Source organism: Podarcis melisellensis (assembly GCF_964234715.1).
Source record: "Podarcis melisellensis genome assembly, chromosome: 7".
Taxonomy (NCBI): domain Eukaryota; kingdom Metazoa; phylum Chordata; class Lepidosauria; order Squamata; family Lacertidae; genus Podarcis; species Podarcis melisellensis.
In genome coordinates, this window is record NC_138539.1 from 27,884,159 (window position 1) to 27,912,053 (window position 27,895).

At 40.7% G+C, this 27,895-nt stretch overlaps 2 protein-coding genes across 4 annotated transcripts in view; one reads left to right on the forward strand and one right to left on the reverse strand.

The window, feature by feature from the left end:
* CNGB3 (cyclic nucleotide gated channel subunit beta 3) overlaps positions 1-4,011 on the forward strand; it is a gene marked incomplete at its 5' end in the record, with an annotated part of 51,624 nt that extends 47,613 nt beyond the window's left edge. Inside the window, one exon of the mRNA XM_081919981.1 lies at positions 856-4,011. Within this exon, the coding sequence (XP_081776107.1) occupies positions 856-1,281 (426 nt within the window). The 3' untranslated portion in view covers positions 1,282-4,011. The remainder of the gene's footprint in view (positions 1-855) is intronic.
* Positions 3,271-27,880, reverse strand: CPNE3 (copine 3). Of its 3 annotated transcripts, none has more exons than XM_081919774.1 (17): positions 27,745-27,879; positions 27,384-27,477; positions 23,636-23,775; positions 23,278-23,457; positions 22,117-22,191; positions 21,001-21,072; positions 18,665-18,748; positions 18,279-18,368; positions 15,399-15,497; positions 13,444-13,530; positions 12,035-12,094; positions 10,913-11,046; positions 9,918-9,972; positions 9,774-9,825; positions 8,755-8,888; positions 7,845-8,081; positions 3,271-5,959 (listed from the first exon to the last, which is right to left on the reverse strand). In XM_081919774.1, exons 3-17 carry the CDS (start codon positions 23,765-23,767, stop codon positions 5,837-5,839), a joined length of 1,614 nt encoding a protein of 537 aa, XP_081775900.1. In that variant the 5' UTR covers positions 23,768-23,775; positions 27,384-27,477; positions 27,745-27,879; the 3' UTR covers positions 3,271-5,836. The 3 variants fall into 3 exon arrangements, with proteins under 3 accessions (XP_081775900.1, XP_081775901.1, XP_081775902.1); XM_081919775.1 differs by lacking the exon at positions 27,745-27,879 and adding an exon at positions 27,582-27,681; XM_081919776.1 differs by lacking the exon at positions 27,384-27,477 and having other exon boundaries at positions 27,745-27,880.
* Positions 27,881-27,895: the final 15 nt, after the last annotated feature.

Sequence of the window (27,895 nt, forward strand, 5' to 3'; positions counted from 1 at the left end):
ATAAAAATAACATCAGTTAAAATATAGACATGTAAGTATAATATCACCCCCCCCCAAAAAAGTCCAGGACCACACCTCTGCATTCTCACAGTGAGCCAAGGCACGTGGCTATTTTTTGCTGGGCAAGTTACCATTTGGTGACTTTTCTCCTCTAATTGCATTTGAAAATATTTTTCAGGATATGATCATGCCTGCTTTTTTCACATGGGAGGCATGTTTTGGAGGAAATTTACCTCTGGAGAGTTCTGAGCGTGCTTATTTATTTAAAATATTTCAATTTATTTCAAATATCAGTATAGTATCAAAAGATCTCTCATGGCAGTAACAGTAAAAAATAATAAAAGTTTAAAAAATAAAAGTCCACTGAAAAAGCAAAACTACAAATTCCAGCTGAACATTAACCACTTCCTAATGCCTAGGTGAAAAGTGCAATGTTCTAAGCTGGTGTCTAAATGAAAAAAGGGTAGGCACATGTTGCATTTCAGAAGGGACAGATCTCAACAGTTGAGGTGCCATCACAAAGAAGGCCCTGTCTTGCATCGCTGCATCATGATACTGATACAGAATCCACTAATCTCAGTAGAACATTTATAGAGCTTCAAAGACAATGTCAAGCCACTCTGAAACCAATGTGGGTATCCCTTTAGCTGTGCTTGATGGACTGTACTCACCTACTATGCAGAGGGGTCTTAGGTATGATCTTAATTTCCTGTCAAGCATCCTTCTTTAACAACATTTAATTGTTTTTGTTACAGGAGGAAAAAGAAAAGGAAGAACAAGCAAAGAAAGAAAAAGAAGAACGAGAAAAGGCGGAAAAGGAAAAGAGAAGTTAATATTTAACTGTTTTTGTTTCAGGAGGAAAAAGAAAGGGAAGAACAAGCAAGGAAAGAAAAGGAAGAACAAGCAAAGAAAGAAAAGGAGGGACAAGCAAAGAAAGAAAAGGAAGAACAAGCAAAGAAAGAAAAGGAAGAACAAGCAAAGAAAGAAAAGGAACAAAAGGCAGAAAGAGACAAAAAAGAAAAAGCCAAGCTTGAAACCAAACCTACAGAAATAAACCCAACACAGTCTGCAGAGGCCAAAGAGCCACAGATGCAAGCGGAACCGTCTGCCCATAAGGAAGAACCAGCTCCCAGCAGCCAGCCAACACCACCGGCTCCTCCTAAACCAAGTTTGCTCAGAGGAACCACTAACCAGTCCCTTATCATTAGCATGACTCCTTCCAGCACCCCTGGAGAAGGAGATATTCTTACTGTTGAAGTCAAAGTGAGGGATCAAGTATAACTGGTGGATCTTCTTGCTGTGCATTGTACCCACTTCTGGGTGCCCAATTCAATTTTACAGGACTAAATCTGCTTATTTTTAGATACATGAAATTAGCCCCCCCCCACTCTAAGTTTGCATCTATACAGGTTCCTCACACCTATCTTAGTATAAAAAATACAGGGCCGCTCCCTTCTGCACCTCAGCTGGAGAAAATGGCCTTTTCTTCATTGGGACTGCCATCTTGGGCCAAATTAACACACACACACCCGCCACCCTGGCTGAGACACGTTTGATGGGGAACAGGTTTGCTTGACAGTAGAGGGAAAAGCTCTCTGGCTGGTTCGCTGCTATTGAAATAGTCTCCTACATCCTAAGAAGCAGCTCTGTTTTGTGAAGTATTACACAGCCCTTGGAGAGCAACAAGATGGGTATGAGAGCTCATAATAGGTTCTCCCCAGTAGAGTTCTTTCCTTATGGCCCTCCATCCTGTTTCACTATTTCATTTGGAGCAGCAAGCCTCCAGAGTAACAGCCCCATTTCTTCCTCTCCTCGGCTAATAAACCACTGTTGGCAGAAAGGTCAGCTCCTACCTAACTGAGCTGTTTTAAACCCAATCTGCTGCTTTATGAGCCTTTTTCTGTTCTAATGTCATCAGATTAGGGAAAGGAGCCCAGCAAGAGGACATCAGTTAACCCTTGTGCTTCACATTTGCTCCAAAGTATTAAAATATCTGTGGCAGAGCAAAAATTCAGAAAAGGTTGCTGCAGAGATATTAGCATACTAGCAAATTTTGATTCCTCTCCTCTTATCATTAGGACCCTGTGGTTCTGTTCTCCAGAGAGAAGTAACCCATGCCTTTGGGGGTAATTATTTCTGGAACTAGGCAAGGAAGAATATTTTTAAGATGACTGAACTTGCAGCTACTCCTAATGAAATTTTTGCATAAAGAAAGTAAAACATGGTTGAGGAACAGCCATAGAGTGGGCTTCCCACTGGACTATTAACCAGACAAAGAAATCTGGGTACCCACTCCATATGTTCATCCTGATTTAAATTAAAGTAGATGTCTTCTATCTGTTCTGACTGAAGCTGGCTCTCCAGGACCAAAGTTTTTTCCCATGAAGATTTATTCGTTTAAGGCATATTTACCCTGCTCTTAGCACAAGAAAGTTGTGACTTGGAGTGATGTGGTAGCTTGAGCGCCTGCAGGCTCCGCGCTGCCCCAAACAGTCTGCCCACCGACTCCCCTTCAGCTGTAGGGCAACTGAGGGGAGGATGCAGGCAGACTCCTTGGAGGCCCCACGGAGTGTCCTGGCCCCACCCCTGGGTGCAGGGCACATGCGCCACCACAGGCGCCTGATTGGCTTGCTCCGCCACTGACAGCCCCACCCCCTATTGGGCTTCTATGTCAACCCCACTTCTTTCATTCTGAAGAAACCAAAGTTAGCATAAAGACCCAAAAATCTTTTTCGGAGAAAAAAAGTTGTCAGTTTAGTGCCAGACCACAAGTTTGAAAATCGCTGATCTACAGGAACACAGGACTGTTCATTATGAAATGCTGTTGCTAAACTTCATAGCTGTCTGCTTGTTTCCCTCTCTTCATTCCAGTTTTCTCTACCACTGATTTGTACTTTGTTATCTCACAAACATTTGTAATTTATGTACTTAAAAATCCCTGAAAGGCTTGGATTCCAAGCTGTTCCTCCTTCAAGAATGGTAGATTTCTAACCAGCTCCCCAATCCTGCCCCAACAGCCTCTTGCATCATATTGTGCCCCATTGCAAGGGTCCCCTAACACCCAGGAGCGGATTTTCAAGGGGTGGCAGGAGGCTTCAGAGAGAAAGGGAATGAAGGAAGGCTCTTTTTTCTGTTTCAGAAGGAAAGTTAGAATACAAGCTAATTTCTTAAAAGTACAAAGCAGGGACATTATTTCTATTTTCTGTGAAAGCCACAATAATCAGCAAATGTACATTCAGAGCTTAAAAAAATGACAAAAGACATTAAAACTGCTGAGGGGCGTAAGTGGAGTTTAATATACTGTGTTATATGGCATTAAGATAATGTTACACCTGAAGCTAACTTCAAATACAAGAAACTGTATTACACAAGGAATAGTGTTGTGCATAGAAATACCATACACCGTAAGATACTTTCTTCATAAAGCTATATTTTGCTTTGAAAATATACAGGAAAAAGTAGATTCCTTTTGTTACAAAAGCAGCTAATGATCAACTTCCACCACAAGGTGGTGCTAATTCATAACTCATGCTGAAGAGACAAATGGAGGAGATAAAAATAAGCTTTGACATTAAGGAACTACTGCTAATATTTCTGGGGGTGCTGCTTTTGGAATTTTTAAAAAATGTATATATACTGAATTCTGGCCCACCCCTGTTTATTGTTTAAAAGAGGAACAATTCAGTAGGTCCAGAAGTCCATTACAGTATAAACTTGGCAGATTCAAGCCACACTGTACCTATTAAAGGCCTCTTATGAGATGAGAAATACACAGTATGGAACAGACACTGAATGGACTGGAATGCATGTGGGAAATGGCATCGATATAAGATGCTGTTTTCTCATTCACTTTGAAATGAGATGTGTGAACTATTAACGAAAGTAGACAGGGATGGGTTTTTTCAGACTTTGCTACAGAATACTGCTGCAGTTATGTGGGCATTTGATTCACACAGAGAAAGAAAAATAACTGTATTTCAATTCTGTGATCCTCAAAACTTCTGGACTTTATACAAGGTTGGCTATAATCCACTAAACAGTAATTTCAAAACAACCCTGAATCCAGTTTTGCTTTGCTACCCAGTAAATGAGAAACCATGATGTATATAAAAACTTGCAAAAGGCGACATAACAAAAAATAAAAGTTATCAATGGTCTGAGAACAAGAGACAGTTCAATGTAGTCTATCCACTATAGGAATAAAACATTCAATCAGAGCAACAGCTGATAATTCCAAATACACCACTACTTTTGATTATCCACAGAGTAGATACATTTGATTGAGCATAATAAACATCAATCTGACACCCTTGAGTTTTAACATGACCACAAGGCAAAGCATGAAGACTGAAGGCATATGGTTCCAGCCTCAGAGGAATAATGTGCATCTAGACCCTGAACAATCATTTATAGGATGTGGATCTGACTCACACTTTTTCTTACTACACAATTAACAATCATTTTCAGACACCTCAGTCTAATCCCTGTCACTGTAGCAGTTAATAAAAAAAGCAAGTGATTCCCCAAAGGCAACAGTGAAGAATGAACGGAATAATCTAATTAGTTCTTGTGCAAAAGGGAAAAACAACAACACAAATTCAATCATTCTGGGCCAACTGTGCTCTAGCACAAATGAGAGGCATCCTAGAACTAGCTAAACCAAGACAGCGTAAAAAATTAAAGTGAAAAAAGAATACAGGTTCAGTAGCATATACACCTCTCTCTATAGACAGCTATAAAATTGAGAAAAATACTCTTATCAAGGAAGGGTCCTTCCTCATTGGCACATACTGGGCTTCCTAGTCCACATCAAGTCGCATGCTATTACTTTCTAGTCAGATTCTCTAAAAGTCAACTAGCTTCGTAATACAGTGGACGCTCGGGTTGCAAACATGATCCATGCGGGATGCACATTTGCAACCCGCAGCGGCACGTCTGTGAGCGCATGGGTTGAAATTCGGTGCTTCTACACATGCACGGCCGCCAAAACCCGAAGTAACCCATTCTGGTACTTCCGGGTTTCGGCGGTCCATAATCCAAAACAAAAAACAAAAAAACACGCAACCTGAAGTGTCTGTAACCCAAGGTATGACTATATGATATACAGTCAAATAAATCTTTGTTAAATTTATATCTTCTGCGTTGCAACTGCTGGCAACATTGCATAAACATGAGATGCTTGATTTGAAAAACAACCAACATGATTTACATCTGAAAGTCTTACTATAGCTCATTTCAAGGTACCACTCTATACTCACTTTTCACTGTTTCATAATGATACAAATGTTCATAAATGGCCAAGAAAGATAACATACTAGAATGAAGACAGACCTTTACACTCTGCCCTGGTCTTGATGCTTCTCTGCAAATGGTTGAACATTTTATATTAAGCTTATGCAAGCTTTGAGCAGCCAAGGCTCTCTTAAAGGAGGAAGTCAAGATGGGTACAGCGCACTGCTTTCAAAGGCACACTAAAGCCCTGTACCTAACTGCAGCTGGAGGCACACTGTGTTTTGTCCTGGGCACTATAAGCAGCCAAAGGGGTGATGGCATGGCAAAAAAGCAAATGGCATGTTCTTCCTGAAGATGTACATAGTTTGAGAGTTTTGTTAAGTCTAAATAAAGTTTTCAGTCTCACTTGCAATTGACTGTTAAAGCAAAATGGCATCTTTGGCGACCCAGAACAAAAAAAGAAAGAAAGGAGTATCTGAAACGGTTTATGCATTTTATGTGCTGTATCAAAAGGTCCTGTCATCCACCCTGGCCTGTTGACACTGCAGAGGAAGGTGGTGAAGACATTCCCCACATAAGGAACTGGATACTCAGGGTCAGCTGCTCAGCTCCCATCTTGCTTTGCTGCAGGGTTGTTTGGAGGCTGGAGCTTGAATGTGCTGAAGTAGTTCACCACTTGCTGAGGCACCTCTGCCAGGACACTCTGAGCAAGCGCTTCTTTGGGAGCCTTAGTCAAAGGAGAAACAGAGTGAACGTCGGAAGTCAAGCAAAAAAAGCACACATTGTAGTCCCTGCTGATTTGGGAAGATCAACTTAAAGGCATTTCCTTGAACACACACCACACAATGTCAGCCGAAAGTTTACTTGCCCATTTGGTCCCACCATTAATCTGTATGGGGCAACACACTGGATTTTATTATTTCATTACCGTTTACTATGAAACCCCTAAGCCACTTGACTAGTTCATACCTATAAAAGCTGGCTGGCTTAATTTAATTTAGATAATCTACAAGATGGTTACCAGATCAACTTAAGATAAGAATATCCAGGGAGAATAACCGTTATGTAATGCCCATAAAAACTGCCACTAGCCAGGGCAGTTAACATGCCATAAAAATTAAGCTGCTGAGGTTGGTTAATGACTGTAATTTCTTCCAGTCTATATAGCCCTAACCTTTCCCTGAAGCATTACTTAACTTGAACTTCTCCTCCAAGGGCATTTCAAGTTCCAAGCATGAGATACTAGGAAAAACAGAGCCTGTTTATAGTAAGTGAATCCTGTTACATGCAGAGTGATAAAGGCAAACTATTAACTACCAAGTTAAAGTACAACCTACAGTGGCAGCGCATTAGAATGTAAGGGATCCCCCCCCTTGCCCTACGGCAGTTTGCCTAAACAAATAATGAAAAGTAAGGAACATTGATGCCCTAATTTCAGCTTTTCAGCAGGGAGTGGAAATGGAGCATAAAATGTGCAGAAAACCTATTATGAGATTTCACACACAAACAGGTCTTCAGAAAAGGGCTCTCTGGAAAGCAAAGGCATTTTTGCTTTCCAATTTTATTCTACAAATAAAATGGCTATAAATGAAATGATATTTACACAATAGACTGTGTGTCTGAATAGGAAGAGGAAATGTCTGCCTTTTATTTCACTCTGGGGTAACTGATGAGCTTTGCCTTCCATATCATTTGACTGTAATAGGAGCCTGTCTTACATTTTAAAAAAGGAAAATACCCTTCCTTTTGGGACACAATATTCTTTTATCCATGAAATGCACTAGCCAAATGACTCAATTCTTCTGTAATAGGGTAGATTCTCAGCCACAGTTACTAAGAGTATCATGTTTAGATAAAACAATTATTCACTGAGACCAGAATTACAATCTTTCATCCTGTTTTTGTTTTTCAATTATTTTGCTCACAGGAGGGGCAACGGATACATAAAGTCCCAAGTCTTTATGCAAAGCTTGTTAGGCTGCACAGCCAGTCCTGCAACAATCTGGTTCATATGCAGGCTACATACAGCAGTTAGGTGTCTCCTAAACATCTCAATCAAATCATCAGCTGAAGGTCACAGCACATCCCAGGAGGCCCTCTGGCCTCAGGTTTCTTCACTTTCACACTGCCAGAGGAAATGGTCATTGATAAATTTCTCAGTACAGTCCCACCTAAGAAGGAACATCTAAAGCTGCCATCACACTGGTTCATGAAGCGTCTTCTTTTCCTCTCAACCAACTCACAGTCCAAGATGCTCAAGCAGAGCACTCTGTACTGGTTTATAAGTGGTAGACAAATTTTACTGGAGCACTGTCATTAAAAAAACCTCTACTTTCCCGTTCCTCATTATATCTCATCATGCAAAAAGCTTCAGACCCTACTTGTTTGTGTGTGTATATAAGATAATTCACATGTATTTAGACCAGCAGCAACTGGCTTTCTGGGAGATTTCCATAGCTCTTCTTGAACTGCTGTCACACAGATCTTTTGTTAACTTTGTAAGCCAAAAATGCCAAAGCTATTGGATCTCACATCAGAACTCCAAGATTTTGGCTGAATCATTCTGCTATAATCTAACAAGCATTAAGGGTGTCATTAGAAACAGTACTTACATTCTGGAACTGTCGAAATGGCACAAATTGAACGATGTCTCTAATAGCAGCCTCTCCTGAAAGAGACCTCAGAGCCCCACTGTCACTGTCAAGGAATTCCATGGCACTGAAATCAGCTCCTCCGACACCAACAATTATAATGGACATGGGAAGCTTGGCTGCGTTAACAATGGCAGATCTGGTCTCATCAAGGTCTGTTATCACCCCATCAGTGATGATCAGGAGCACAAAATATTGCTGTTGAACAATTGGATACCTTGTTAAAACTGAGAACAGAAATAAACTCCTGTCGCAGGTGGCACTGATATAGAGGCACCCTTTTGTCAAAGGAAAAGGTTGGTGCAGAATGAGATTCATGCAAGGCTCAAAGTCTCCATCAGGGGAAGGCCAATTCTATGGGTGTATCAACTCTCAGGAGATAATTATCTGACTCCACCAGTGCCTACAACTGAAGCTCTCTTAAAGTTGAAGCTTCGATTCCACAACGAAACATTTAATTAGGTTTCCATAGGGGTCCACACATGTTAAATGGCCACGTTTTGTGCTTTTCACCAACCCTACTTCTCACCCAGGAGTGCAAAAGCAGATTCTTGCTGCCAACACCACACCTGGCATCAGGCTCAACAATATAGCCTCCCCTCCCTGCATGAAGGGTCCGGCTCCTCAGGGAATCCTCAGGACTTGAACCCACTAGCTCCAAAGCCACTGGTGCACCACTCCCAAACACACCTTTTCAGGGCTTGCTGCTTGCTACCCTCCCCACCTCCACATTAGTAGTGCTCCTCTCTCTGAGCAGATAAACACCTACATGGTATCTCTCCCACCATCAATGTCCGGGGAGCGGGGTTGAATTGCCCTCCAATAAATGATGAATAAGAGCATGCCCATTTAGAAATTACAAAGGACTTACAGAAGCTGTTTTTTGCTGTGTAGCTGCAGCAGCAAACCTAGCCACGTGATTTATTATTGGAGAAAAGTTGGTGGGCCCATACAATCTTACTTGAGGAAGGCAGGCCCGGTATGCATCCACAATGCCCTGGATTCCTGGGGAAGTTAAGTGAACATTCTTCACTACATTTCAATATAGTGTACTGAAGCTTCAGTAAGCATATATAGATACATAAATAAAAGGGTGTCCTTATGAAAGGATTTGTCAGATTAACAGCTCCATACTGCTGCTTATCTCAGGCATGTAAGGGTAATTGGCCTAGCTAGCAGAATAGCGTATAAAATTTAAGATTCCAATAGTGTGATGATGGGGCAGGGGGTGGGGGATGCTGAGGTTTACAGGACAGTAAGACTTAGGGGTCTTTGAGGCTAAACTGACAGTACCTCTCTTAGAGGTTCCTTTCAGATTAGCAAGTATGGCCTCAAACATAGAAGCAGAGAGAATAGAGAATAGAATTACTATTAACTTCAAGTAAACACACTCTCATTTCAATTCTTTCTTCCACAAGTACTAATGAGACAGAATGAAACTTGGGAAGAAATTGTAAGCTACCCAGGCCTCTCATTTATGTAACAATTTTAATAAATAATATCTTCCCATATCTTCATTTTGGGTTAAGACCTGACAGCTTTGATCAGATTTATTTCTTCCAGTTGACATTTCTTTCAATTATACAATGTTAATGAACCACTGTTTATGCACTGTGTAACTTTTTAGTTACCTGATTTTATTCTCTCTGCTGGGATTTTTTAGGCCACAAGTTGTTATTTGTGATATTATCATTTTAGAATATTGTATTTTAGCATTTAATGATTGTGTGCCCCCTGACAGCCTTATATAAATATAGCAAATTTTAAAAATAATGGTGCTAGTTCAAAAACATAGAAACTGAGCTACTGTCACCTTGCTATGACCTACAATAAACCTAGAAATGCCAGGAAATTCTTTAACATCCGTAACTTCAAATTTTTCAAACTTACCACTGCAGAATGGGTTTGATGGGTTAAAGTTTAATGGAAACTCATGTGACACCTGTAAATATATGGAAGATGTTCCAATTATTTTATAGGTCCATTTCTAATCAGGCAGGTTTGTTGGTTTTTTACAAAATTGTTTCACCTTACCTGGTAAGAGGGAGGAATCTGAGCTCCAAACCCAAAAGCTGGGAACATCTTATCTCTATAAAAGCAATTTAGAGCAAACCATTATAAACAAGTCACTGTTCTACATTCTTTCACAAAATAAAAGCACAAATCTCTTGCTTGCACTGCTATTAAATGCTAAAGTCACTTTCATGAACACAAAGTTCCCTGAGGGAAAATTTCCCATCCCCATCTGTCCCCAGCAGACCCCCTTTTTCCAGCAGGGATCCCCTGACCCTCTGGAAAGGCTTTCTAGGTGGGCTGAAAGACAAAACCAATTAAATCAGCCAGCTACACTGGTGATTTGTAAACCGTGACGAAACAGTACCATCAACTATCTGCAAAATAAAACACAATCCATTCAGAACAGGATCTGTAGTACAGTGGTACCTCGGGTTAAGTACTCAATTCGTTCTGGAGGTCCGTTCTTAACCTGAAACTGTTCTTAACCTGAAGCACCACTTTAGCTAATGGGGCCTCCTGCTGCCGCCACACCGCTGGAGCACGATTTCTGTTCCCATTCTGAAGCAAAGTTCTTAACCTGAGGTAATATTTCTGGGTTAGCGGAGTCTGTAACCTGAAGCGTATGTAACCCGAGGTACCACTGTACAATCTTCATATATTGTCAACATAATTACTCTAATGTTATACTAATTCATTAGACGCTAGAACTGAACTGCTAAGTCTAGACAAAATTTGCACTTCCATTCACCAAGACAATATATCAATGAGACACATCCTGTTCTAACACATCTACATTGCTCAACAAAGTCAGGACAAAAAGAAACCAGAACTCCACCTTTCTGGATTAGACAAGTTGGGGAGAAAAATGAGCAGATTTTTTTGGGAGGGGCTGTGTGTGTGTGTGTGTGTGTGTGTGTATCACAAGTTCTGAGTTATGTCATAATTCTAAATATGTGTGCTTTAATTTTAATATACAAAAGCATATTGAGAACAAGACTAGCAGAGAAACTTACGTATCATAGTCCTGAACGACCATCCCAACAGACCAAATGGCAGTCAGGTATTCATTCACGCCATTAGGGCTGATGTAATGTAGGGAATCTGGCGAGCGAGGATCTCCATTCGAGCCAGTAAAGTCAATACCAACCTGTCAAAAGGTACAAACATCACTGATGTGAATATTACTGTCTGCTCAGCATTGCTATATTTTTAGAACCCGCCCTATTTTTCTGATCCCAAGTTGTTTTAAACTGTATTTAATGCTGTATTTTAAGTTGTTATAACCTGCCCTGGGAACTCAGGGTGAATATTCATAATCTTCATAATCTTATATTCATAATCTTCATAATCTTAACAACAACTACTTGAAAAACTGGGTTGGGCAGGGAGAACCTAAGAGACATCAAGGCTGAGGAAGAGACATCAAGGCTGAGGAAGCATGCAATTTACTTAGTTTTAGTTTTGCTATTGAACTAACAAAACAAGCATAGAATGGACCAAGCTGGGTGAAACATGAGTATTGTGGCACAAATCTCAATTACTCATTTGACTGAATAAGTCTTCCCTCCAGCCACTCTTCTAAACCTAAAAATTACTGGGAGCACCTTCCTAGAAAATCAGGCTAACCTTTCTCGCGAAGTTGTTGCAATGATAAAATAGGAATGGGAGGGATGAGAGCTGTGTATGCTGTGTCCTGAGCTTTTTAAAGGATGGCAGAATTTAAAAAGCCATCTTAAATAAGGATCTAGAGTTGCCCACTCCTGCTCTAGCTCCTGCTCCTGTGGGGATTTACAGCAACTCCTGATCCTAACCAACAGTTTTCACACAAATCAGGTATTCTTTTTTTACTTTTCTAAAGTACAGATCCTCCTTGACTGGAAGCCTCCTACACCTCAACTTCCCTCCCCCATTAGGAGGGAAGCACCAACATATTCCACACCATGCACGTTCTATATGTTTCCTCACCCACAGTGCTTAATGGCTTTCAGGCCAACGGTTCAAATTCCAGCTAGTTCTGGTTAGGATCTTTATTATAGTCCAGTCTTTGGCTCTGGTGTGACAACCCCACATGATTATTCTCAAGTGGATTTGGTTCCCTTACTTCTCTTAAAAGAGCTGAGCTACAGCTTACTTACAGTAAAATTCAGCTGGCACCCTCCCATGATGTAGTCAAGGAAAGTACACTCCATTATAATCTGCAAAAAAAAAATATCAAAAAAAATATCATCAAAGCGCTCAGTGATACACTCAGGAACATAGACCTATTAGGATATGGCAATTAATTGGTTTGGTTTCAGAACACAGTGCCACCCCTACAGTCAATGCTGAGCCCTTTAGCCATCAGCATGGGTTTTCAACTTGGAGTAGGGGGGCAGAGAAAAGAGAGAGAGAGAAAGATTTGCAATGATGGCAGAAGTGGCAATAATGTTAATGAAGAGATGGACAATATACAAGCAAGAAGATTGAGACAGACAACCACTGTTCAATAGAAGTCCACTGCAGATGCAGCACCATGCATGAAAAAATCCTGACAACACAGGACATAATGGTCTGTCCACCTGCCCACACTCAGGTTGTGTTTCCATATACTTATAGATCATGATTCAGTGCTATACAGATGAGCTTCAATGAGTCTGAATTAAGCACTGAGAAAACAAACTCCCCACTCTCATCTTCTCCTACTACACGGCCAAGACCAGTTCTGCAGAGCTTAGTTTTGTTTTTAAAGAGTCTTGGTTTAGCATTACAGAGAGTGTATACTCACACATACAGTGCACTCAGAGCTTGCATTTCTTGACAGAGTGAAGAGGGAGGGAATAGGTAGGCATATGATATAGGCCCAGGACTGAGCACACTAAAGGAAGTGGCTGTGTGCTTTTGCATGAGCGTGCTGAGAAACACTTCTCAAGTGGTTTCATTTTTAAAAATATATACACAGCTCTTCCTCTAAATGATACCACAGTTGTTCACAATACAAACCACAATGAAATAAAAGTATTTGCTCCTATGTTGTGCAGGGATCAATAAGACCTATTATTTGTGCTACAGTGGTACCTCCTGTTACTAACAGGATCTGTTCCGGAGGCCTGGCTGTATCCTGAAGATTTAATAACCGAAGGACTGCTTCTGCTCATGCGCAAGCGACAAACCCACTTCCGGGGTTGCCGCGTTTGCAACCCGAAGATTATGTTACCCGAAGGTAATGTAACCCGAGGGTCTACTGTACTATGCATCAACTTTTGGCTATTTAAAGTAATTCTATATTGACGGATTGTAGATTTGTTAAAAATAAAAAGAGCATTGGCAAGCAGTACTAGTTTATTCTATTTAGTATTTAGAAGTTTAACACCCTTGCCCTGACTAATGGAACAAACCAGAGACATATTTTAAGTACAATTAGCTGTCTAAATCCCAGTGGATATCTATGGATGCCTCATTTTCTAAAGACTGCGGCCCATGCCTTTATACTGGGATGATACAATGTCAAATGTGATTATTACTGCTGTAAACTTAACAACTGAATGAGAAAAAATTTGATACTGACCTCACAATGTTTAACGCTCACAATGCCTGAATTTCTGTAGCTTTTCTTCTTTTGCCTCTTCTTCTCATTGATGCATTCAAATTCAGCCTACAAAACAGCAGCAGGGCAAAAATTGCACATATTAAGACTGATATCCTAAGCATACTTACTTCAAAGTTTACAGAGCTTGAGATAGTCTGGGACCCTTTAGCAATATTACATTCTGCCACTTCTAGATTTGGTCTATTTGCAGCAAGGAATGGCTTAGTGTTATGAAAAAACAGCTTGTAAGTTCCCCCCCTTCTCTCCAGCACAACTGCAAGGAAGTAAGCAGAAGCTTTTTGTCTACCAGTCACAGTTTGATGCTGTGCATGTTAATTCTTAAGTATGTTTTAGGAGTGGGATGCAGGTGGCGCTATGGTCTAAACCACTGAGCCTCTTGGGCTTGCCGATCAGAAGGTCGGCGGTTCGAATCCCCATGTGAGCTCCTGTTGATCAGTCCCAGCTCCTGCCAACCTAGAAGTTCGAAAGCACGACAAAAAGTACAAGTAGATAAATAGGTACTGCTCTGGCAGGAAGGTAAACATCGTTTCTGTGCGCTGCACTGGTTTCGCCAGAAGCAGCTTAGTCATGCTGGCCATAGGACACTGAAAAACTGTTTGCAGACAAATGCGGCTCCCTCGGCCTATAAAGCGAGATGAGCGCCACAGCCCCAGAGTTGTCTGTGACTGGACTTAACTGTCAGGGATCCTTTACCTTTACCTTTTTTATGCTTTAGGAAAACATGTCAACTTCAAAACATAGTTGATCTATAGTTGTTCAGGTTCAGACATTAATAACAACTATGTGGTTAGTTCAAAACAAACCAAAACTTGTGTTTCCTTCCCTAAAGCTGTGCTAAAAGAGAGGGGAAGGGAGCTGTGCATAAATTACTAAATATCAAACCCAATCAGTATGTCAGCAAGACAAGTTACAGATAGGTAGCCATGTTGGTCTGCCATAGTCAAAACAAAAAAAATTCCTTCCAGTAGCACCTTAAAGACCAACTAAGTCAGTTCTTGGTATGAGCTTTCGTGTGCATGCACACTTGTGCATGCACACGAAAGCTCATACCAAGAACTGACTTAGTTGGTCTTTAAGGTGCTACTGGAAGGAATTTTTTTTGTTTCAGCAAGACAAGTTAGCGTAGAGAAATCTACAGGCTTATAATTCTTCAGAAACACAAGAAAAAGTTAGTCAGAAGACAACACACCCTGGGAGAGTTTGCTCATCATAAGAAACAATGGTAACTGCAGTTTAGCATCATTTATTGTTTAAAAAAACCATAAGCACAGAGCATATCTATTAGTAGTAGAAACCTTAGATAATTCATTTTGTACAGGGCTATCTGCCAAATCCTCAAAGCACTTCATGTGCTCTCAGTAATAATGCAGAAGATAGTCTGACCTCAGGTTATGCACACTATTAGTCTCCCATATAGACTCCTTCAATGTGGATTTGCAGTTTCCCTTAAAAGTTGTTCAGAAGCTGCAACTACTGCAGCCCGTTATCAGATACAACCATATAGGATCATGTCACTCTGATTCTGAAGGCACTACAATGAAACATTAAACCCGGAGCACAGAAACTTTATGGAACACCTTTCCCAATACCTGCCACCCTAAACCTTAAGATCAGCTGGAAGAGAGTCCTTGTTCATGGTCCCACCACCTCGTGCAGCAGGTGGGACTGTGAAACTTGATAATACAGATAGGAGTTGAAAACTAGTGTTGTTATTTTTACAAGTTGTATGAATCTGTGCTCTATTTTATAGTGTTATTATTAAAGCTGTATGTTGTGCTGTAATCCATCAAATACTCTGATCTGAAGGAAGGCCATGCATAAAAACTCTAATAAATAAGGAAGGGCCTGTATAGAAGAGAAAGTGGATTGCCTAAGGCTACCAGTAAGGTAGGGAGGGAAGTAAAAGAACTTACTGGTGAATGTCGCGACGCTTCCTTCAGTTTTGATAGTGTGGTCTGAAAGGTCCCTATGAGATCATGGGACCCATCACTGTCATAATCATAGCACTCAACCTAAGAAAGAAACATTCTTTGTTAACCCAGTATGTTGTGGTTACAGCACTGACACCATGTAATTTAACAGAGCAAAAGAGAAGAAATTGTGTGCTTCAGGCTTTTGCCACTTCTGAGTATCAGTCCCAAGATAATTAGGCAGGCAAGACTAAAATGCAGCAGTAGTGACCTACAGAGCCAAAACCGTAGTTCCACTGAAAATACAATGCATGCGTAGTAATTGTTTTATGGCTCCAACATCAAATGCCACTTATGTGTACAATGTGTATTTCACATTTATTTTAAACAATTCTAGTTACTTTTAATTGTACCTCACACTGATGTTCCTTGGGCCCATTGCCACTCCTACTCAAGTATGGCAAGAGCATCACCGTATTAGGTTAACACACATGCACATGCACTCTCCATCAGTGCAAACAGCATGCAGACACTGCTATGACCAAGGAGAATATGTGAAACAGATTTTCATGTAATGACAGCACACAGAATTAGAGTAAAGCTGAATTCAAGGGTAAGGAGTAAGACCAAAAACTTATCTTTTAGTATGTGCTCTTAAGAACATTGCCAAATTTCGCATTACTATAGCTATATTTCATCTTATTAAGAAATTGATGTTTAACCCAATATACTAACAGTTGATACAGCCTTCTCAAGCTTGCTCTTGTTTTTGTGAGATATTCATATTTCCCACCCAAAACAGAACTTATGAATGACTACATGCCTGCTGCTAGTAAGAGAAGCCTTCAATGACTCACTTCAACACACACACTTCGGGGGAAAACGTAATGAGATATCAAAGCAAGTTGTTTGTGTATTATAACTGAATACACAAACAGCCATTTTAACACAGAGAAAGGCACTTGTGATGGGTAGAGCTTGAAAAATGATTTTACTTACTATAATGAAATAGCCAGTTACATAAGACACTGTGTGCATAAAGTATTAAAGCATTGTTTGATCAGTCATTATAGTATAAAATGTTTTCCCTTATTCATTACAGCAAAGTAGTTTCATTTTAAACTGTTTTCCATAAGGTTGCAAGACTCTATTTCACCTTTTTCTATTTCCTCAGGAAGATGTAACATGGCAAGCCAGATTTTGATTACAATGGCATAGACCCGCATGCATATGAGGTTTTTCTGTTTTCCGTTTGCACCAAAAAAGTTAAAATAGTTTATTAGAAAACTGCATTTTAGCTCATGAAGGGGCAAAAATAAACCAGCAGGGGTTGAAATTTACTTTGCTACAGAATTAGAATACAAACCATAATCACTGCATATAGAAACATACAGAAACAAACTAGCAGTGTTTTTATCATTATGAGAATAGATGGTGAACATATGAATGAAGGGGCAATCCTTTAGCCGGGGGTGGAGTGGGGTGGTGGGGTGAGGTCCAATAGGCCAGTTTGTTTTGCAGATCACCCTCTCTATGGGCATAGAGACCAAAAGCCTAAGTTTGCAAGCTGACGTGGAGACGACTGATGACAGCAGATAAGGTGAATTAAAAGGGAGTTCTGTAGGTGGCTTGAGATCCAAAGTCTTCCTGTGTCCTTGATATGTACCCAGGATGGCAAGTGGAGGGTGGGGTGGGGGTGGGGGTGGGACAGGGGGTAAGTGCATCAGCTACACTCCAGACATGCACACCTTTTACAAGACCAGCAGGGCTTGAGATCTGGTGACTCTACAGGATTGCTGTGGGGCCGGCTACTATGTCATGATGAAATAAGCATTAATGAGCTGAAGAAAACACCCTTCATCAATGCAAGTTAAAGAGAGGAAAAGATTATCATAATAAAGGCAAAAGGGAACAAACAAGGACAAACTACAGCTTAAAGTATTATTAGGTGACTCTTGGGTTACAAGCACAGCGCTAACACTAGATTTAATGAAGCTATGAATGCTGGGTAAAACACAGCTTTAAGAATGCTTCTTAAAGCTTAGTTAAACAATTTACTTTACAGGTACCACACCCATTCTATAGAATTCTGTAGTCCAGTAAGATATTTGATCTTTAGAAAAGCATGTTAAGTGTATGCAATGTGCTTAAACAGGAAGAAGGAAGTCCCATTTAACAGCTCAGGTATATTCTCTCCACATCACGGTATTCAAACACCCAGTAGCTGCTATTTCTGCTACTGCCAACAAACCTTTACATTTTCAGAAAAGGATCATACCAACAGCTCACTTGTAGCCCATATAACCCACAAAAATGTAATTGTAAATATTGAGGGTGAAATTCAAGATGACACTTAGGGAATCATTCTATCAGTGCAAGTATTTCTGCTTGCCTGACAGAATGGTTTTTCCTCTCCTCTCCCTGCATCCTATTCTGGGGGTTTTTCCTGACCCTCCAGAGCAGATTTGGGAGAGGCCCAGAGGCACAGGGAGAGAAGAGAGGGTGGGGAAGGCCCTGTTGTTCTATCAGAAGTCCTTGGGTTATCTATCTTCCACTAGAAGGACTGGGTAGATGAATCCGGCCCTGAACAGATTTTTAAAAAATAGTTTTTGAGTCTGTTCACATGACATGCTAAGCCAAATGTTGACTTAGCAAGAATGCGCATAGCTGCTCTGCTCGTCTCCAAACTTTTTTGCTGCGACTGAGCTAAGGCAAGCTTAGACTTGGCATGTTATCTGAACCAGGACTTAGATTTAAGCAGTCTCCTCACTAACCATGGACTGTAGCCAAGAATAAACAATGTTTGGGCTTAGTATGGCATGTGAACCAGGCTCACATTTAATTTTAAATACTCATTCTACTTCCTCATCCTTTATACATTACCTTGATCGTTTTATCCATATCTCCATAACACAAAGAGTTGAGAGAGATTTTAAATGGCCTCCATACAGGATTCAAGTTATTTTTAATAACCTAAATAAATACAAAATAATAATGGTTAAAACATTATTAAGGTTGTGGGTTTTTTGCATTAACCATCTTTTTATAACTTTGGCTGTTCCAATAACTATCGCTAATCCTATCCTTGGAGCTTCCCATACATATCACAATAGGATAGGATGCTGCCTGATACAGTAGCTTTAAAATTTCTTTCTGAAAGTGCTATAGTTATAGAAACCAGTAGTTCCTCATAAAAACAGAACTAAAAGTATTAAAATAGACAATGAGTCAAATCAGCCCACTTCATAAAAGAACGAGAACCACCTTACTTCTGTTCTGTGCACCATCACCCAGTTCCCTTCAGAGGTCTGCTTGTGGAACTCCAAATAAGGATCAGATTTTCCAAAGAAATCCTGCAATTAAAACAAAGGCTATTGCTTCAAAATTGTCTTTAGAGGATGGGGTTGTTGGTTTTTTTTTGCAAACGTCAGGCTGCAGAGCAGAAAGAAGAAAAGCACCTGCCCCTGGCCCTGCCTTCAACTGTCACCTAACAGAAACTATTCCATTAAGCTAACTGAATTGCTGCCATACTGGCTGGTCATTATAAGAACAGTAACTTAAAGAACTGATGCCTCAACTTCTTTTTTCTTCCTCCCTTTTTCCTTGTGTGTCATGACTTTTAGATTGTAAAACTGAGAGCCTGGACTATTTTATTACTGATATTCATAAGCTGCTTTGGAGTTTTTTCAGCTAAATAATGGGGTGAAAGTCCTTTAAATAAACTTTACACTACATTACTTCCTGTTCAAAACAGACACCACCTATATGCCAAGTTCAAACATGCAGTTCACTTCCGCTTTTCCACCAGCGCTGCACATACATGCATGGTTGCATTCAGATTATTAATCCTTCCTTGGGAAATTCTGTGAATGCAAGTCTCTGCAACTCCAGTCAGAACAATGGTAGTGGTTAAGTATTTCTGTAGAAGTTCTCTCTCTCTCTCTCTATCCCTCTCTTTCTTTAACAATAGCCATAATCACCAGAAATAGCAACAAGGAGAGAAGTAAAAGCATTAAGTAATACATGAAATATAAGCGTGGAAGAGCAAAATGAAGCCACATATAGCAAAGCTGTGTGTATGGTGTATCAACTACATTAACTGCACAAATATTTTGGTTACATTTTTTCAGGTGTCGAGTGCTGCAAACTATTTGTTCGATGTAAAAAAACTATGAAACACACAGTTTAGAAATTTGTGGCTTCATCTTGCTAGCATACTACCAAAGATCAGAAAATTCAGCAATTTATGACAAAGCGGACTAAATGCAAAGTTGTTTATTTAAATATCAAAGGGAACCACATAAAATGCAAGTGCTTCATCCCCAAATATGAAAGTATATTTCAGTTTTTATGAAGTTCAAACCAGATACCACAGCACAACAGCACAAACTGAAATCCCCTCTTTGAGTTGGTTCACTTGCAGAGCTGAATCATGATGTAGCATGTATGTGTGTTCCTTCTTCCCTTCCTCACTCTATTTTAATTCTGTTTGCATGGAAACCACAGTTTGCCCTGACTTGTGAACCAGCAGGTTACAGTTTCCACAATGTAGGGATGATCGCAGAGTGGGGAGTGGGGTCCGGAGGGAGCACACTCCCCACCGCAGGCAGCCTCAGCCTGCCTGCACGCGTGACCTTGGGCTGCGGAGCACACACACCCCTCACAGACAAAGCCATGGCTGTCTGAACGTTGTTGCCTCTGTCTACCCTTTTGCGGTCTCAGTAGTCTGCGGTGTCCTGTCTGTAACCTTTGTCTCTGAGACCTTTTGTCTCCTTCATCATACACTGTGCAAGGGGAAAATGACGTGGTGGAAACAGGTGCCAAAATAGCTTTGTACCACCCCACTATCTCGGGACCGGAAGATGTGTAAAGGTCATAGCACAAAATGTATCTGCTTGGGTTTGCATATTTGTCTCAATAAAAGGAGGCTCCACAGGGCTGGCCGGCAGCTCACTTTCAGCTCACCTGTGCGCAGCTCACCTGCATTATCAACTCCTGCCTCATGTCCCTCACTTCACCACAAGCCAACTAAAACCAAGCCTACAAAGCCAGTTGCATCCATATAGCTTTCCAGTTTAAGCTGCAGTGGTTTTCACAAAGCAGAGCACATAAGGGGACCACTGGGTTCATTTGTTCAACAGATTAAACTTTTTAAGTTATTCTGTGTCACTACAAAATTGCCCTGTTCATATGTATCCAACTCAATAGAAATCCAAAGATCATCTTTTAATATTTCCATACATTTCTCATGTGTTCCAGAGCATAAAACTAAAAAGTTCTTCCTCAGCTGTGAATTAAAGAACACACACTTTGAGCACAATCCTATGTTTGTCTGCTTACAAGTCAATCCCACAGGGCAACATTCAACATCCCTTTCCTTTCCCTTGCAGCGCCCCCCCCCCCGATCTACTCTCCAGGGTCATGAAATCACCCAGAGCAGGTTTTGGGGGATGCTCAGGGGTTGCAGGAAAAAGGAGAGAAACAGCAAATCTTGTTGCACAAACAAGTCAATTCCATTTGGTAGGAGGACAAAGTTGGATTTTGCCCATTGCTCAATATGATTTAACCCCAGATAAACGTGTATAGAATTGCAACCTTGAAGTACCTTGTTGTCCAGTTTCCTTGCTTCAACTTCAAACATGACTACCCGATTATCCTTTACTTCTTCAGCAGTAATCTAAGTAAGCACACAAAGACAACATTCACCATGATAAGATACTGCATTCTAAAGTATGTAATAGAATTCTTTTATGGGCAGTAGAATGAAATGTATGACAAATGGAGTGTAGTAAAATTTGAAATAACATTTATATTTATATATTTTTTATTATTTTCAAAAGCAGTAACAACTTGTTCACAGCTATAAAAAGAATACAGTTTTATAGTAATAAGAAGATGCTCCTTCCTCCCATTTTAGAACATTAAAGGGTTGGCCACAACAGACTCATAATGCATGAATACCCTGCTTTGAAAAATTTCAGTCAGTTTTCAGTTTCTCCAACTGGCATGTGAGGCTGCTATTTGAGATACAAAATCTGAAAGATGCAGAACTAGGCATGTAATTGGTTTTTATATTAAAACTAGCCCCTGCCTTCTGGTAATGAAATTTAAAGTGAAAAATGTAGAAAAAGAACCCTAAAACAATTAAAACAGGTCTTAATAAATTCACTTATTTCCTGGAAAGTACATAGGATCCCAACCTACATCTCATTAATTTCCACAGAATTTCAGCATGCTTAAATTTAAAGGTAAAGGTAAAGGTACCCCTGCCCGTACGGGCCAGTCGTGTCCGACTCTAGGGTTGTGCGCCCATCTCACTTAAGAGGCCGGGGGCCAGCGCTGTCCGGAGACACCTCCGGATCACGTGGCCAGCGTGACGAAGCTGCTCTGGCGAGCCAGCACCAGCGCAGCACACAGAAACACCGTTTACCTTCCCGCTATAAAGCGGTACCTATTTATCTACTTGCACTTGGGGGTCCTTTTGAACTGCTAGGTGGGCAGGAGCTGGGACCGAACGACGGGAGCTGACCCCACCGCGGGGATTCGAACCGCCGACCATGCGATCGGCAAGTCCTAGGCACTGAGGTTTTACCCACAGCGCCACCCGCGTCCCTAAGGCGCTTAAATTTAGTTTTGACTAAATTCATGTTTCCCTGGGTCATCAAAATCTTTGTCCACAAAGAAATACCAGAAGGGGGAAAAGCCATTTGTGTTTTCATACCGTTATTTTTCCTTTTCCTGCAGGTCTGCCATTTTTCAAGAGTAGTGGCCGGGTAAGCGTTTTACTAGAAACAATCTGTAAAAATACAGACATATCCAGAAACTCAACAGATTAAGAATTTACCTTGTCTATAGAATTCTATAAATGGTGACTTAGTCAAAGCTGTTAGCAGATGACTAGAAAAAACAGTAACACAACAGGCCAGTTCAGATGCAATTATTTGAGTAATATGCTATGGTTTATTTAACTGAGAATTGGCATCAACCCATGCATTAATTTTTATTTTTACATATTTTTATAAACCACAAGTTCATATAAAATATCAAAAGACATAGTATAAACTAAAAGTACAGTATTTCAATAAAATCACAAAACACATTATTAAGATCTGGTTGGTGAAGAGTCTCAGGGTTAAAAAGGGTTAAGAAGGAATTCACAGGGCAGGGCATGTCAAGCTAAAGGTTTAGCCCCTGGTAAAGGCCAGCTGAATGGAAGGGAACTACCAAAGGTGCCCCATCAACAGATCTCAGCAATCAAGGCAGAGCATAAGGAAACAGGGTTTATTTTTAACAAAACATTGTTTACTGCTTTTGTGTATGTAATAATTTTATACATATGGACTCTTAAGAGCCCAAATTGCTCACACAGTCACCCCTTTGTTACTTCTATCATGGTTTGTTTAAACCAGTTTTACCAGTTACATAGTAACTAGAAAACAGAGGATTAATCTTGGTTAAGTAGCCAGAATCTGACTGGTTTCCCAATTTACCTGCAATAGGAAACTGGTTTACACAAATCTGATTTTATGTTCAGGGAATCAGTTTATCCATAGGAATAAGGCAACAAGGTATGATAAACCACAGAGATTAGTTCATGTAACAATAGCATTCAACATAGCATTAGATAAACTGCCTATAAAAGGAAGGCAATTTACTACTTCAATTCTTATTGAAAAGCAGAACTTACAAAATGAGAACCTGCAACATGCTATTGTTCCCGCTTTGACCTTTTCTTGGTTTTGCTTGGTGAAGGAACAATACCAGCATGAATGATGTTTCAGGTCAAATGACATTTCTCAGGACAGAACCAAATGAACTGTAAATAAAGCAACCAATAAAACTCTCTGAAAGTGAGAGAATTCCATGAGTTATTTACACCTACCTGCCCCAGTGTGCATTCAAATTCTCCTAAGAAGTCATCATCACTCAGATCAACAGTTGTATTGTCAATGTCAAAAATCCCAAATTTGAGTTTCTGCACCAGCTCAAAATAGTAATCAATTAGGAATCTCTTGGAAAACCTGGGGTCCAAACAGTTCTTGATTCTTTCTGTGCGATCAACCTGCGTATAAGACATTGGGTGGTGATGGGGAGAGTTCATCACATGATGTTTCAAAGAAATAAAACTCACTTTTACATCCCAGAATTTGATGTTTCTAAAGACCAAATTAAAACAAAGAGCTAATAGCCAGAAAAGAAACTTTATTAGAAATATTTAATTAAGTATCAACATACTATACCTCATACCACTGTTGTCCACTTGTGTGCTGAAGCAGCACACACAATGGGTCTGACTTGGAGCCAACATCTTTATCCATGAGGCTGCTGCAAGAGATGGTTAGCTCCACCTTTGTTACACATTGCGCTGCCATCTGCCTCACTGGATGGGAAGCAAGCAACAAGTATACTTAACATTGGGGTCATTTTAACAGCTCACAGTCCAAATCCAACAAAGATTTAAGCACAGCCCACTGAAGCAGGATTCTGGCCCAACAGTCATTCAATAAATCATGACTATGGGTATCTTGGGTAGACATGCACCTTCCAGAGCAGAAAAGAAAAAGGTTTCTCTGCTGGCAAGTCAACAGCATAACTAAGCAGCATAAATCCCTAACCAGCAGCTTAATCATTCACAGATAAACTACCATGCACATAAAAAGCATTCATGTGCAAGATGGATTGCAGTCACTCTCACACAGCAGAAATAATAACTTGCTCAATAGGTTTACCAATCAGCTGTACATCTGCATATACACCTACCAACCAAGGAGAAAACATCATGCATTCAGTGAAATGAGCTCTAGTTTACTAAAGTTGATGCCACAGCAGTGCAGTCTGCAGGTACTACTCAGAAGTATATCCCACTGACTTCAATGGGACATTTCCAGGTAAGTGTATATACAATTGCATCAATATATTTAAGACACTTATCTTATACTGTAGACACATAAAGTTACCTACAGCAACACTGTACAGTAGAAGAGTGATGTGATGAATCACACTTCTGGGTGTAGGCCAAAAGCCTATTTTTTAAATAGTTTGTCATTCCAAGGATTCTCAGACTTTATAATGGGCCACACTAAACCATGCATTCAAGCTCTTTTAGACATGGTAGGACTGAACTAAAGTTGAGACAAACATTTTTTGACTGCCATGATATTGATGATTTTTTTTTTTTACAAAATTTAAACAGCCCTTCAGCTGGATGGATTTCAAGGCAATCCACAACAACAACCAACACAATGTTATAAAACATCACACTTTGTTACTAACCATAAAACTGAGAGGCAACAATAACTATAAAAGCAAGGGAGGTAGTCAGAGCAATTTAAAATGCCTGGGTAAACAGATATGCATTGACTTGGTGCCAGTAACAACCACAAAGGTGGAGGCTCCAGCCCATGAAAGTTTATACCACAATAAAGTCATTTGTCCTTAAGGTGCTCAAGATTCTTTGATGTTTCCACTGACTTGCTAGCAAATGTCAACGTGCCCCTTACCTTTACTGCGGATTTAAAGTTGAGCATGTGCTTTCAGCAAAATAGGAAATAAATAATACAGATTATGCTAAATGTAAAAGAGGGGAGGGGTTGACATCTTAGAAAATTGCATTTCATATCAAAGATGGCCTTTCATTCAAAATTTAATTTTTGTTGAGCTTTTTAAAAAGTTTTTAAGTAGGGACCTTGTTATCGCAGATCTTTTCTTTCTCCCTGTATAATGAAACAAGAAAGAACACATGTACTGCTCCTGCTAAAGGCTCTGTAATATTTCATTTTAGTAAATCTGCAATCTGGTGAGAAAAAACAACATCCTAGTTTATGGAACTTTAGGAAAGCTTGGAAGACTTATGTGTTAAATTATCTGCAAACCCACACAATTTATTTTCTAAAGTCAAGAAGAAGTCTAGTAGGCCTGAACAACTGAATCAGAACTTGGGACTCCAGTCCATTCCAGATGCTAATGGCACCCTTATTTACAATACGAGCATAAACACAACCATTCTGAGTTGAACCAGAATTCCTTTGAAGCCAACTAGATGTCTCAAGAATGGTCAGAAAACAGGAACTGGTGTATGCTAAGGTACAGTGTACTCCAAACAACACTATTACTACTTCTGCACAAGCAATTGTTTCCTAAATAAACAAATGCAGTAAACACACACACTTTTGTCTAGAAAATGGAACTACAAGAGAAAAGAGCTTACAAACCACTGTTTGAGGGCCAACAAACTAGGCACTGAAAACAGAGCCTGTGCTATGGTTTGCTGTTATGTCTGAATTCATAGACAACTGTCACACCCACAATGCTCTAGTTGTCACACGATAACTACACGCCCATCCATTTCAACTCAATCATATGCTCAAGGTGTGAATGATTTGCTATACTGATCCTCAGGCTTCCTTGGGCATATGCTCCCCAAATGTGTAGGGAATTACACATGATAATCATATAAAATTATCACTTTGTGTAGCAATTGTTTGCCACAGCTACACTGATGTGTTTCTCATAGCAGAAATGTAAAGCATATTAAGGGAAGGCACATATTACCAAAGACTTTGGGAGTTCTATTTATTATTATTATTATTATTAATTAAATGTAAATACCATCCTTCATCTGAAGCTCTCAGGGTCGTTCACAAGATAAAAATACAGGATATTTGGCCACAGCTTAACATGTCTGACCTGGAAAAGACCCTGATGTTGGGAAAGATTGAAGGCACAAGGAGAAGGGGACGACAGAGGACAAGATGGTTGGACAGTGTTCTTGAAGCTACCAGCATGAGTTTGACCAAACTGCGGGAAGCAGTGGAAGACAGGAGTGCCTGGCATGCTCTGGTCCATGGGGTCACGAAGAGTCAGACACGACTAAACAACTAAACAACAACTAACATGTCTGACACTTAACTGTCCTTCACAATTTGCATATTTGATTGTAATTTTTTTAAAGTAAGTTTTTTTATGCTATATTTTAAATGTTACCCACTCTAGGACCTAGGGGTGCAGGATGGGGAATAACTCATATTATTCTTTTAAATATACACGATACAGCAGGAAAGACTAGTGCAGCACCAGCAACAATACCTAGAGAGACATGGTGATCTCTGCAAAGAAAACATGAAACAGACCTCATAGCCTTCAGTTCTCCACTGCCATCCTAGCATAGGAGCCACACCCAGTGCAGAACCTACATTCATCTGCCAAAGTTTGCCCCACAGGGTACACCTTTCAGACCTCAATTTGGACTTTCATTCTAGATATGGAACTCAAAGCAGGTACACCACCTTCAAACAAACCCTCACACTTTAACCAAACTATATATATGACACACACATATATATATTTTTTAAAAAGTAAGTCAAGGATATTCCTCGGGCTTCTTAAGAAGAGACAAAGCCAGTGCTTTTTATATATATAAAAAGGTACAGGCACTCACCATTAAGTTGTTACAGTGTGTGCCACACATTTAACATCTTGGGTGGGGGGTTGTGTAAAGGTGCCGGTACTGCATACCCTTCAGTAACCCCCAAGAAAATAAACACTGGTCAAAACAAACACCCGTCTAGGGATCGCTGCTAATTTAAACTGGAAAATCGTCTCAGCTACAGTAACACGTGTGTGTGTGTGTGGTATCCCTGAGAAATGCAAAGATAAATTAGATGAGATCCGACTTTCATTATGTATTCTGGAAACTTTCCAGGCTTCACTGTTACCTGTTCGGTTTAAGAACTTGTGCTTCAGCTAAACTTCGCCCGCCTCCCTCCCACTCCTTTAGCCTACCTTTTGAGCCCGAGAAAAAGGACCTTTTTCTGGGGGTGGGGGTGGGATGGGGAGCAAACGGGCAGGATCCAAATGCTAGAAAACATCTTAAATGAATGGCATGACCCAAGTCCCCCCTCCCCCACCTGGGTTCCCATTTCCACCATTCCTCTCCGAGGCGCAATTCCCACAAGCGCAGGCTGCTCCCTCGCTCGCTCCTTTACACACCTCAGAGAGGCTTCCTTCCGAAGCTGCTTCCCACAAACGTCCAAAAGGGCGCAGCAGCCCCTCCCTGAGCAGCGGCTCCTCTTCTCTGCAGCGCCTGGGAAGGACCGTAATAAATAATAAATAACAATAATAATAGGACCGACGAAGCCCTTCCCAGATAATTGAATCTGGGGTGGAGGCTCCAACGGCCAGCCTCACCTCAGGACTTGTGTAACTCAAGGAGCTGTGGGCGAAGCGGGCCGTGCGCATGCGTCGGCCACCTCAGAGTACCCAGGGGGAAAATAGTAAATAAAACCAATCCTTCTAACCCCCGCCCCTCCCCCAGCACCACGAGAGTCACGTGAGAAGAGGCCGGCACTACCGCGTGACGTCGGCGCGGACGTAAGACGCCCCTCGCGCGCGGGAAATCCAAAACCGTAGACGACTCGCTGAAGGTCCGCCACGAGGGGGGCGGGGAACCAAGAAAACCTCAGATTTTGGAGCAAGCCCGGCTGCTCTAGGAGGCAGCCACG

What these genes read in the sequence shown, in the direction of transcription:
- CPNE3 (XM_081919776.1), bottom strand. Translation starts at nt 23,767, where the DNA reads ATGGCAGCGCAATGTGTAACAAAGGTGGAGCTAACCATCTCTTGCAGC. An exon ending in TGATGGTGCACAGAACAGAA is followed by an intron (nt 18,369 to 18,664) that starts GTAAGGTGGTTC and finishes GTATTTATTTAG; the next exon opens with GTTATTAAAAATAACTTGAA. An exon ending in GTCGTTCAGGACTATGATAC is followed by an intron (nt 9,973 to 10,912) that starts GTAAGTTTCTCT and finishes TTGCTTTTATAG; the next exon opens with AGATAAGATGTTCCCAGCTT.